The sequence below is a fragment of the Canis aureus genome, chromosome X, assembly GCF_053574225.1.
Source record: "Canis aureus isolate CA01 chromosome X, VMU_Caureus_v.1.0, whole genome shotgun sequence".
Classification (NCBI taxonomy): Eukaryota; Metazoa; Chordata; class Mammalia; order Carnivora; family Canidae; genus Canis; species Canis aureus.
In genome coordinates this window covers 33,391,595-33,402,460 of record NC_135649.1, presented here as the reverse complement: position 1 = coordinate 33,402,460, position 10,866 = coordinate 33,391,595, and the positions used below count along the sequence as shown (strand labels likewise).

The 10,866-nt window shown below is 41.7% G+C and overlaps 1 protein-coding gene across 1 annotated transcript in view; it reads left to right on the top strand.

Moving 5' to 3' along the window:
* The first annotated feature begins 277 nt into the window (after positions 1-277).
* The window catches only part of WDR44 (WD repeat domain 44), an 81,903-nt gene continuing 71,314 nt past the window's right edge, over positions 278-10,866 (top strand). The window contains exon 1 of the mRNA XM_077889825.1: positions 278-772. Coding sequence (XP_077745951.1) covers positions 696-772 — 77 coding nt within the window. The 5' untranslated portion in view covers positions 278-695. The remainder of the gene's footprint in view (positions 773-10,866) is intronic.

Below are 10,866 nucleotides of genomic sequence, written 5' to 3'. Positions count from 1 at the left end.
AGGGTAAGACAATCCGCCACACCCCACCTACGTTGGGCGCACTGCCTAGGAGCCGAGGCACCACCCCGCTCCTGCGCAGGTTGTAGGCTCCTCCCTCCAGGAGGCTCTTCCCCACCCTCCTCGGCTACTTCCGTCCGTCACCGAACGCCCTCAACGCGCTTGCGCCGTTTTGATAGGCCTCTCGGGTAGCAGAAATCTGAGCGCCGCCGCTCTGGAACCGCCCCCGCCTCCTCTTCGCCCCGCCCACGCTCTAACCGGCCCCTCCCGAAATCTCGCGAGGTTAGGTGCGCGTCCGTATTTTGCGGGCATCTGGCTCTCCCAGCTGCTGTAATTGCTGCTGCGGGAGAAATTGGAGCCGCTGTCGTCGGCGCGCCCGCCCTCCCCCACAGAGAGCCACCGCCTCTTCGCTCACTCTCCCTGTACACCTATCGCCGGGAGCGGCGGCTGCAACAGTCCCTGGACCCACCGCCACCTCCTCAGGCTGCCGCTTGACTGGTCGTTCCCGCAGCGCGGCAGCTGACGGCGGCCCCCTGCTCCTCACCGGCTCCTCACTCTAGATCGTCTCCTCCGTCCCTATCCTCGCCCGGGACCCACCTCCTCACGGTCTCGCCGGGGAGGAGGACGACAAGGAGGAGACGAAAGTCACCCTCCCTCCAGGCGGCGCCGGCCCCCTCACCCGCGGGTGTGTCCTATAAATGGCGTCGGAAAGCGACACCGAGGAATTCTTTGATGCCCCTGAAGATGTGCACCTAGGGGGCGGCTACCCTGTAGGGTAAGTAACTGGAGCTATGGCCCAGAAGCCGGGCGCTCCGGTCCCCCGGTTTCCCCTGTGCCTTCCCCCCGGCACCCCTCCCAGGTCTCGCTGTGTCCGCCACCGCTGCTTCTCTGTTCTCACTCCCGCACTACAGAGGGATTCGGGGGAGGGGGAATGGCCCACCTTGGCAAAACCTCCTCCTTTCCCTGGGGAGCGGTCCCTGGGGCTAAGGAGCCCCTTTCTTGTCTTGCCCTGCTTTCTTCGAGGTGGGACACTTTACGTGTCCGAGAGCCGGCGATTTGTATTTGTGAGGTTCAGCGTTTTACCTTCGAAACATCCGTTTTGGCCTTGGGGACCACAGAGCAGTAACAGAAGAAATTGCACTTCCCGCTGGTTCTCTTCTTTTGCCGCTAACTTACCTATTCGTTTCGAAGGTAGCTTTAATTATCCACCGCCCTCTTCGTTGTATAGAAAGAAAAGGAGCGGCAGAGGGAAAGGTTGGATATTTACTTAGGAAAGTCCTCTAGCTGATGTACCTACATCATCAGTGTTTTACTAAAATAGTACCTCACCGTGAGGCAAAGGAAATCGAAGACACGGTCCTTACCATTAGGGAGAATGCCGTCTTAAAAGGATAGCCGGCCACAATTACAATTGTACATAACCAACTACAGAAATACAAACAAGTGCTGAGTAATCTGTTCGTTGGAAGAGCCACAGCTTTGTCTTGTTTATCTAATTCTGCAAAATGTTTTAATGATGATTAGTTTGAGAGATTCTGAGTAAGAAAGTGCAGTAGTTGGAATGCTTTGCTTGTCTGGGACTGCTTGACTGGGACTTCTACTTACCGACTCCTCCACTTTTAAAAGTTGAAACAGGATTTAAAGCTATTTTGCCGAACTCCTCTACGGACTTGGGTGGAAATAGAGGCAGTGAAATATATTTTCATGCTGTAAGAACTCGAGAATTAGTGAAATTTGTATATTAATGTAAGTAGACACTTATACGGTTACAGGAATTTAGCTGCCTTCAATTCCCAAATTTTCCCCATGGAAGAAACACTGCTTGATGCAAATAAAGTTATTTGTACTTTCTAGAAGTCATTCTAAAGCTTAATATATTTTATATATAACATATAGCAAAAAAGTCACAGCAGCAAAATCAGAAAGAAATGTACGTTGTAGATGGCAGATGTGTTTCCACCAGCCTTCCTATCACTATTACGAGATTTTTGGGTGGCAAGGCCCAATCTTGAGTTGGCACTGAGTCTCCTTCAAGTTCAGTATCTGAAACAAGTTCATAGCTAGATGGTACAGGATTGAAAATACTTTTGGCGTTCCAAAATGTTTGGATTCCCTTGAAATTAAATTTTGTTTTTGTTGCTTTTCCCTTTGAACTGTCGATTTAGGTTGAATGATATACCTAATCGATTAATGCTTTTGAGTATGTGTGGAGTGGGGAAGGAAATAACTATGTATATGATTGTAATCATTTTAGAAATATGTGAATATTGTTCCTTCTCAGTGAACGAAACATTTAATTTTGAAGAACAGTTATATCAGGAGTTTATTTTGTCTAGTACTTGGCACAGAAAGAACCCAAATGTCCATTCCCTTGTCCTTTCTTGGAATTAACAAATTTAACTTCACACAGTGGTTACTTTGAGAGGAAGTATGCAGAACTTGGAGCTATTTAACTTATTTAAATCCAGTGAGTCATTTTGATAGAATTGATAGAATCACTTCTTGCCTCTTGGGATAATAGAGCTTCTCAAGTACTTTGATCCTTTGATAGTAGGTGAAAAGTAAAAACGTCTCTTGGGACCTAACCTTCTAATTTTAACTCTAACTTCTCCAAATATTAATGGTGTTGAACTCTATGGGTAAAGCTATAGTGTCAGTCTGTGAATTTCATGGCTCCCATCTGTATTAGTAGGGGGGATTTGGAAGAGAATTAGGTTCGTCCGGACAGTTGCATCTGAAAAGAACTAGTAGTACTGGGAGGACTGAAAATGGTTGTGGCATCATTGATATTTCCTCTGTTGTGACAGGTTTTGTCTTTCGTGTAAGGTACCTTGAAGAGAAATGCAATGAGAAATCTTGATTTGTGGAAATAGATGGTATCACTAGATATCTGGTCACCAGAAATATCTTCTGTCCCTTGATTGAACTGCAGTGGCACACCATACAGACTCTTAAGAATTTAACAAGCTGAGTTTGCAAACTTTAAGAAATTTTCCTTGCTGACGGGTGTACCACAGTACATAGATCATTTCATCAAATTGTAGTGAACCGGACAGCCCCGGTGGCTCAGCGGTTTAGCGCCACCTTCATTCCGGGGTGTGATCCTGGAGACCCGGGATCGAGTCCCATGTCGGGCTCCCTGCATGGATGGAGCCTCCTTCTCCCTCTGCCTGTGTCTCTGCTCCTCTCTCTCTCTGTGTGTCCCATGAATAAATAAAATAAAATCTTTAAAAAAGAAAAACAAATTGTAGTAAACTGATTCACAAGTGAAAGTTATCTCATGTTTTGTTAATCAGAATCCAAATACACAGTCCATTTCCTGAAATTGATTTATTTCTTCTGTTCCCTTCAGTGGTGTCTTCAGTTTTGTTCTACTCTTTAGAGGTTAAAGATCAGCCCAGTTTCTTAATAGAAAGACTTCATTCCAGTACTGCCTACTTTTCCACAGTGGCAGATCTTCTCCAATTGCCCAGCTTTGCAATATTCACCACATATGTTTATATTTTTTTAATTTAATTTTCTTTTTTTAAGATTTTATTTATTTATTCGTGAAAGAGAGAGAGAGAGGCAGAGACACAGGCAGAAGGAGAAGCAGGCTCCATGCCAGGAGCCTGATGTGGGACTCGATCCCGGATCACACCCTCGGCCAAAGGCAGGCGCCAAACCGCTGAGCCACCCAAGGATCCTGTATTTTTTTAATTTTCAAAAAGATTTTTATTATTTGAGAGAGAGCACAAGCAGGGGGAGCAGCAGAGGGAGAGGGAGAAACAGGCTCCCCACTGAGCAAAGAGCCCAACTTGGGCTTGATCCCAGGACCCTGGGATCCTGATCTGAGCTGAAGGCAGATGATTAACCAATTGAGCCACCCAGGCGCCCCTATAACACCACATTTATAATGCTTAAGTTTGATTGATATTTTAGGTCAGATTTCCTTGTTTTCTCCATTTTTACGTATGAGGAACCTTAGACTCAGAGAGATTAATGAATTGGCTTATGAAACACAGCTTGTAAGTGATAGAATTGGGATTTGAAGCCAGTTTTTCAGACTCATAGTCCAGTATTTTTTTTTCCAGTACATCATAGCTATGCCACACTGTGTGTAAGTGTGTGTAGAGATTCTGGAGTAGAATGCTTTAGGACCAGCTTGCTGAATTGAACTGATGCATCTATTTAAAACTGGCAGCCCACTTTTCAGTTCTCTTGGCTAGAAATTCCCACTTTTCTCTTTCAGGAATGTTTATTTTGTCAGATATGATTTTTTTTTTTTTGGTGGGCAGAAAGCAAAATTTATTGAGAGTACAAAGCTTCTGAGGAGGGAGGGGACCCAAGAGGGTTCCCTAAGATAGGGATTTAATAACATCATACCATGTTACAGCTAGAAGGGGCATCTAGTTAAATTTCTGCATATAAATTATTGTGGGGGCACCTGGGTAGCTCAGTCAGTTAAGTGCTTTAAGTGTCTGCCTTGGGTTCAGGGTTCAGGACCCTGGTGGGTTCAAGCCTGGCAGCCCCACATCTGACTCCCTGCTCAGCAGGGAGCCTGCTTCTCCCGCTGCTGCTCCCCCTGCTTGTTCTCTCTCACTCACTCACTCTCTCTCTGCTAAATAAATAAATAACCAAATAAATAAATAAATACATACATACATACATACATACATAAATAAGAAAACCAAAGCCTAACGAGGGAAAGTGACTTGTCCAAGGTGCCACAGCAAATTAATGGCAATTAGGACTAGAATCCAGGTCAGTTTTGCAGTCTTTCATTCTTTTTGCTACTTTGCTATGTTTTGATAAAGCAGGAAAGGGAGGAGGAAGTGTGGTATAGTAGAAAAAGCCCTGGACTCTGAGTCATTTCATTTCCTCATCTTTAAATTGAGATTACAGCCTGAGAACTTCCAACTCTAAAAGTCTGTCATCGTGTTGAGGTTTAATAGTGTGCTTTTATTGGTAAGCTTTTGTTCTTGGGAAATCTTTCCATGATTTTCAGATGAATGCTCCTGCTAGTTGAATGGATCATACATACACTAAAGACTGGCAGTAAGAACATGTTATAAAAATAAATGTGACATTTTGAGCATTCTATATTTTTTAGTGGCAACCAAAATATTTTTGAGGCTTTGAAAGGATGGATAGAATGGTAACATTTTTAGGATAGGAAAGGATGAGAAATCATTCAATGCAGCCCTCTGATTTTTTAAAAATATTTTATTTATTTATTCATGAGAGGCAGAGACATAAGCAGAGGAAGAAGCAGGCTCCATGCAGGAAACCTGACATGGGACTCGATCCTGGGACTCCAGGGTCACAACCTGAGCCTAAGGAAGACACTTAACCGCTGAGCTACCCAGGCGTCCCATACCCTCCCATTTAACTGAGAGAAACCTAGGTTTAGAGAGGGAAGGTCAACCCATTGCTGATTAGTGGCAGACTTGAAACTATAACCCAGGTCTCCTGATTCTTCATTTGTACCATGCTGCCTTGTCTGTGGAAGGAGGGAAAGTATTGCTAGCTATCCCTGCTCTAGGTTACTGGCACTTACCCTATTAGTGGGGTATTAAGATGGTCTCCTATCTATGGTGGTTCTGTTTTGTCATGCCCTGATGTCAGAGGACATGGACTGTTCTGTCTAGGATTCTAGCTTTTGCCCACTAATTTTCTCCAGATCAGGATGAAAACCGGTGGCAGAATAGTTGATCTAAGAACAGTGATTGTTACTCAGTTTAGTTTCAGGAGTCTAGTAGGAGCCCCAGTCAGTCTTTTTTTTTTTTTTTTTTTTTTTTTTTAAATAGGCTCCATGCTCAACATGGGGCTTGAACTGACGACCTTGAGATCAAAAGTTGCATGTTCTACCATCTGAGCCAGGCAAGTGCCCCACTAGTCTTTCATTTTAGATTGGAGTAATGGTGAAGTCTTTATTTTTTTTAAGTCATGAGAACTGAGATCAGACTGTCCTGAAGAATTGTTCAATCTGAAAACAAAAAGTTGCATAGCCGCCTTTGTTGAAAACTTAAGCTTCTCACTTTACTTAGGCATCAGAAATATTTCCCTCTGAAGTGAAAATAGATACAAATTTCGATTAAAAACATTTGTGCAATATGGGTTACTTTAGGAAAGATTCCTTAAAATGGCTGTTCATAGACTGGCATTTAATCAGATTATATTTATAAATCCCAGATTATTGATTGCTTTTGGCTTTGTGGATTGATAGAAATATATTTGTAAAAGCTGTTTATCACACCCACGTAATTTCATGTTGAAGCGGGGCGGGGGGGGGGTGGTGGTGGACAGACCTACATGTAAGGTAAATTCAGGCTCTAAATTTAGTGACCTCCAACTGTCAATTGGTGATTCATGGAGATAGGACAGTTCGTATTAGTATGGCAGTTTGGGGGCTCACTTTCAATCTGTACAAACTCCTGTAAACTGAAAAGCTTACTTGGCTCTTGTGATAACCTACTGCATAACATAGAGTAGATAAAATTTAATTTTTAAGATGTTGAAAACCTATGTAGTTTTAGGATGTTGGCAATTCAGTGGTGGGCTCACTGAACAGTAAATAATTTCTGATTTTTGGTATTTGAGACTTACTGGGTAACCTTTACATTATACAACCTTCCTTGTGTTCTCTTCATTGTTTTAACTTTGACAAAGTCAGGTGAATTTACCAGGCAAACCCCTTAAAGATGCTGTTTGTTTCCTCCTCATACTCTGCATGCAATTCTGGTAATTACTTCCTGGGGTAGTGTAGGTGGAGGAAGGGTTTGGTTGATGGGGGTGGTGATTGAGGCACAGGGGGTGAAGATAGCCCCAGTAGCCAATATAGAGACCAGGTTATAAGGCTGCTTCCTGGAGCGTAGATAATTGAGATAAAACAAAGCACACCATTTACTATTGTTTTAGATTCGCATCTACACAGTGTGAATTAAATAATCCTTTTTGTAAGAGATTAATAGCCCATAAGAAATACCTTAAACAAAATTTAAAGTAACAAAAACTGTAGGTACTTTATGATGTCCTCCTGATATCTAACTTAAATTGATAAATAACCTACATTTCTGTTTTTCTACCCAGAGCTAAACTAATTTCTACAAACTTTCACTCGGTCTGTTCTCTTTTAGCTGTGGGATATTATTCAGATAAACCTTTAATTGGGGGCTTTCCTTACTCTTTAGAGCAGAACCCCATTCTCTTATTTCAGACTGAGTGGGCTTTGTGTTAGTTTGTCATCTCATGATTTAAAATTGAGGAAAAAGCATGTGAAACTTAATGTGGGCCTCATACCTGATGGCAACCCCTATGTTTTTCCCCAGTCAGTATACAAATTTATCTTGGTTGCCATAGCAATCAGCCTATCAGTTATTCTTCTAGCTCCTTTGCCTTGTCTCAGCTACTAGGATTACCATATAATCAGGTTCTGTTAAAGCTCTTCAGGTTTTAGTATTTTATTGCCAGCTGCAGCTGTCTGGCAGTTTATAGTTTGGCATTCCATCTGGGTAAATTAGTTTTAAGTCCGCAAAAACTTTTTGTCTCCAAACATTTTAAGCCTTCAGAATTTAAAAAGAATGCATTTAGGCAACAGTTCCTCACACTAATGTTCCCAGTTCCATTGTTAGTCATTGTCTTGAAGATTGAATACATTGCATCACTGACATCCAATGGCCATCCTTTTGTAATATCAGCTAGAATAAATTTCAAGATCAAGAGTGATCAGTTAAGAAATAAATTTGCAAATCATCACAAACTAGCTGAAGTGACATAAAAGCACCTTGATTCATCAGCAGCTACCAAATAAGCAATCTGACTTCTAACAATAATGATTTCTGTGGGTTATAGAAAGAATGACTCTTAGATTAATTCATTCTAACTTGAGAAAATTGTTTAGAAATTAGGAAAGGTTATCTTTCTTTTGCAGCCTTCGAATAAATGGGAAGGGAAAGGTAAAGACTGGATAGTAGTGGAGGTCGTTATTATAAGCCTTTCTATTTACTTGACAAGTACTTTTTAATCTCTTAAAAACCTCAATAAATGTTTACTTGTCTTGCTAAAAATAAGGATATTGAAGAGGTACCTGGCTGGCTCGGTCAGAAGAGCATGACTCTTGATCATGAGTTGGAACCCCACGCTGGATGTAGAGGTTACTTTTAAAAGGGGGGGGGGGCGTTCCTGGGTGGCTCAGTGGGTTAAGCATCTGCCTTTGGCTCAGGTCATGATCCCAGGGTCCTGGGATCAAGCCCCACATCGGGCTCCCTGCTCAGCAGAGGGCCTACTTCTCCCTCTCCCCTCTATTTCTCCCCCTGCAGCAGCGCGCTCTCTCTCTCTCTCTGTCAAATAAATCTTTAAAAAAATTAAAAACATTGAAGAAGGGATCCCTGGGTGGCACAGCGGTTTGGCGCCTGCCTTTGGCCCAGGGCGCGATCCTGGAGACCCAGGATCGAATCCCACATCGGGCTCCCGGTGCATGGAGCCTGCTTCTCCCTCTGCCTGTGTCTCTCTGCCTCTCTCTCTTTCTCTCTCTGTGACTATCATAAATAAATAAAAATTAAAAAAAAACATTGAAGAAATATTTAGGATTTATAAAATTGGTTTGTGCATTATTAGTATTTGTGTTACTGTTTGGTGCTCATGCTTATTAATATTGTATGATGTAACTTCCAAATAAGCACAGTTAATAATCTCAGGTTAACTGAATTGGACAAGGTTATTAATCTGCTAAAGATTTAGCCAGTATTCCTGTTTCTATACATAACAATAATGTCTTTTTAAACTCAAAGTAGAATTTTAATATTAAGATTATTTTTATTTTTTTACTTTTCAAAACATGTTTATCTTGTTAAACTAGAAGATTATGTACTAAGATTGTAAGTTTGTGAATTAATAAATGTTCCTGGCTTGAATTCTTGTTGAAATCATGATTTGAATGGCTTCGTTTTAAGACTAATATATCCTAATCAAAACTGTGGTGAAATTCTGATAATGCTCAAAAGAGAACTTTATTTTAGTTCCACAAATAGATTTAAGGGCAATAAAAGCTTTACTTTTCCATAGGGCCCTAATCCTGATCATTTTTATATAGAAAGTGAGGAGTGAGGGGGAAGATAAAAAAATTTTTTTAAATGGAAATTTCTGACAGAAAACCTTAATATTTTCCAGTGGGTAACCTGTACAGAGCAAGCCATACCTGTATAAAACCTACTTGACCACTAATTGTCATAGACTATTCCGGTACAAACTCGTTGAACTGTAGGCATTCTTATGAACCACAGGTCAAACTTTCTAGAGAACCAATGAATAGAATGTAGAAGCTGTATTCAAACCCACTTTCTCAGAAGCAAGCATCCTGGTTACTAAGTAGGCTCAAGAGAAGAGGTGGGAGTGTTTTTTTCTGGCATTGCTCTCGAACTGGAAAAACTAGCCAAGGATGAACTTAATATCCATCTCATTTACCCCCAGCTTTCTCCTTCGTTTACCCAGTGTCATTACTACAGAAATTCACTAGCATTTAATAACTTATTGTCCCTTACAACTGAGAAGGGACTGTGATGGCCACTATAACAGCTGGGTCTTTGGGAAGAGTTAGGGAAAGATTGGTTAAATCGGATATAGCAGATGTGTTGGTAAGTGGGATTGGTTAGCATTCCACTTGTGGGGGTAGGTTTATTGGGTTAATGGAAGACAGGTGAGCAGAATGAATAGGTAGTAGCTTGATAAAACTAGTACATTTGTGAGTGGAAGTGAGTAGGTTTGTCAATACTTTGCAATTGATATTTTATCTATATTGGGTTGGCTTTAGAGATTAAGGCTAATGACTGAGATCAGTCTCTTTTCCTTTAAGTGAACTTTACTGTCCCTATTTTGTTCCAGGCCATAGCTCTTGGCTGTTGACCTTTAACTTTTGCCTTATTTCCCAGCAGAGAGAGATGTTCACAGCTGCTATGTAGTAGCAACAAAAGGTTTAGATGGTAATAGGGATGGTGAGTAGGCATGCTCTGTGGTGTTCCACTTCTCTTCACATTTTCTTCTACTTTTGAACTTCCTGGTTTTCCCAAATCTGCACCCCCACTCCTACCCCAGTTCCTATAAGAGTAAAGACGGAGGAAATGGAGGGGGCTGAGGCAAGGACAGTGGTTTGGATTTATGGAACCTTTGTAACTTGAGGACATCCTGTACTCAGCAAATATTAAATGTGAACAGTGAAGCCTTGGGAGGTGTTGTCAGTTATCCCGTAGTCATATCAATTTCTTGTTATCAATTTTTTCTTCCAGGGATGAATGGGTTCATAATAAGTATTATAGTCCTGTGTGTTGTTATGTGTAAAGAATAATGCCATGCTGTCAACCAGTGTTGGGCATGAGTTTTCAAAGGTACTTCTTTAGTCACATTATCTCTTCTGATTATCCTGCAGCTCTATGAGGCAGAAGGGACAATTTTTGTGGGATAGGTAGGACAATTTTTATCCTAATTTTGCAAATAAAACTCAGTCCAAGGTAGATAAGGGCTAGCCAACAGAAGTGGAACTTCACTACTTTGTGGTAATTAGATTATGGTTTTGAATGAAAATATAAAACGTTAGGTCTCTCCCTACTTTCCTTTTCTAAACTGTAAACATTTGTGATGTTATATTTTAAGTGTGAATTGTTAGAGTGATGAGACTAACTCTCCTGCCATTTGGGTATGTATAATTTATTGTTTAGAAAAATAAAAAGCAGGGGAACCTGGATGGCTCGGGGGGTTGGGCATTTGCCTTCAGCTTGGGTCAAGATCCTGGAGTCCCAGGATAAGAGTCTCGCATCTGGCTCCCTGCTCAGCAGGAAGTCTGCTTCTCCCTCTCCTCTCCCTGCTTGTGCGCTCACTCGCTTCCTCAAATAAGTA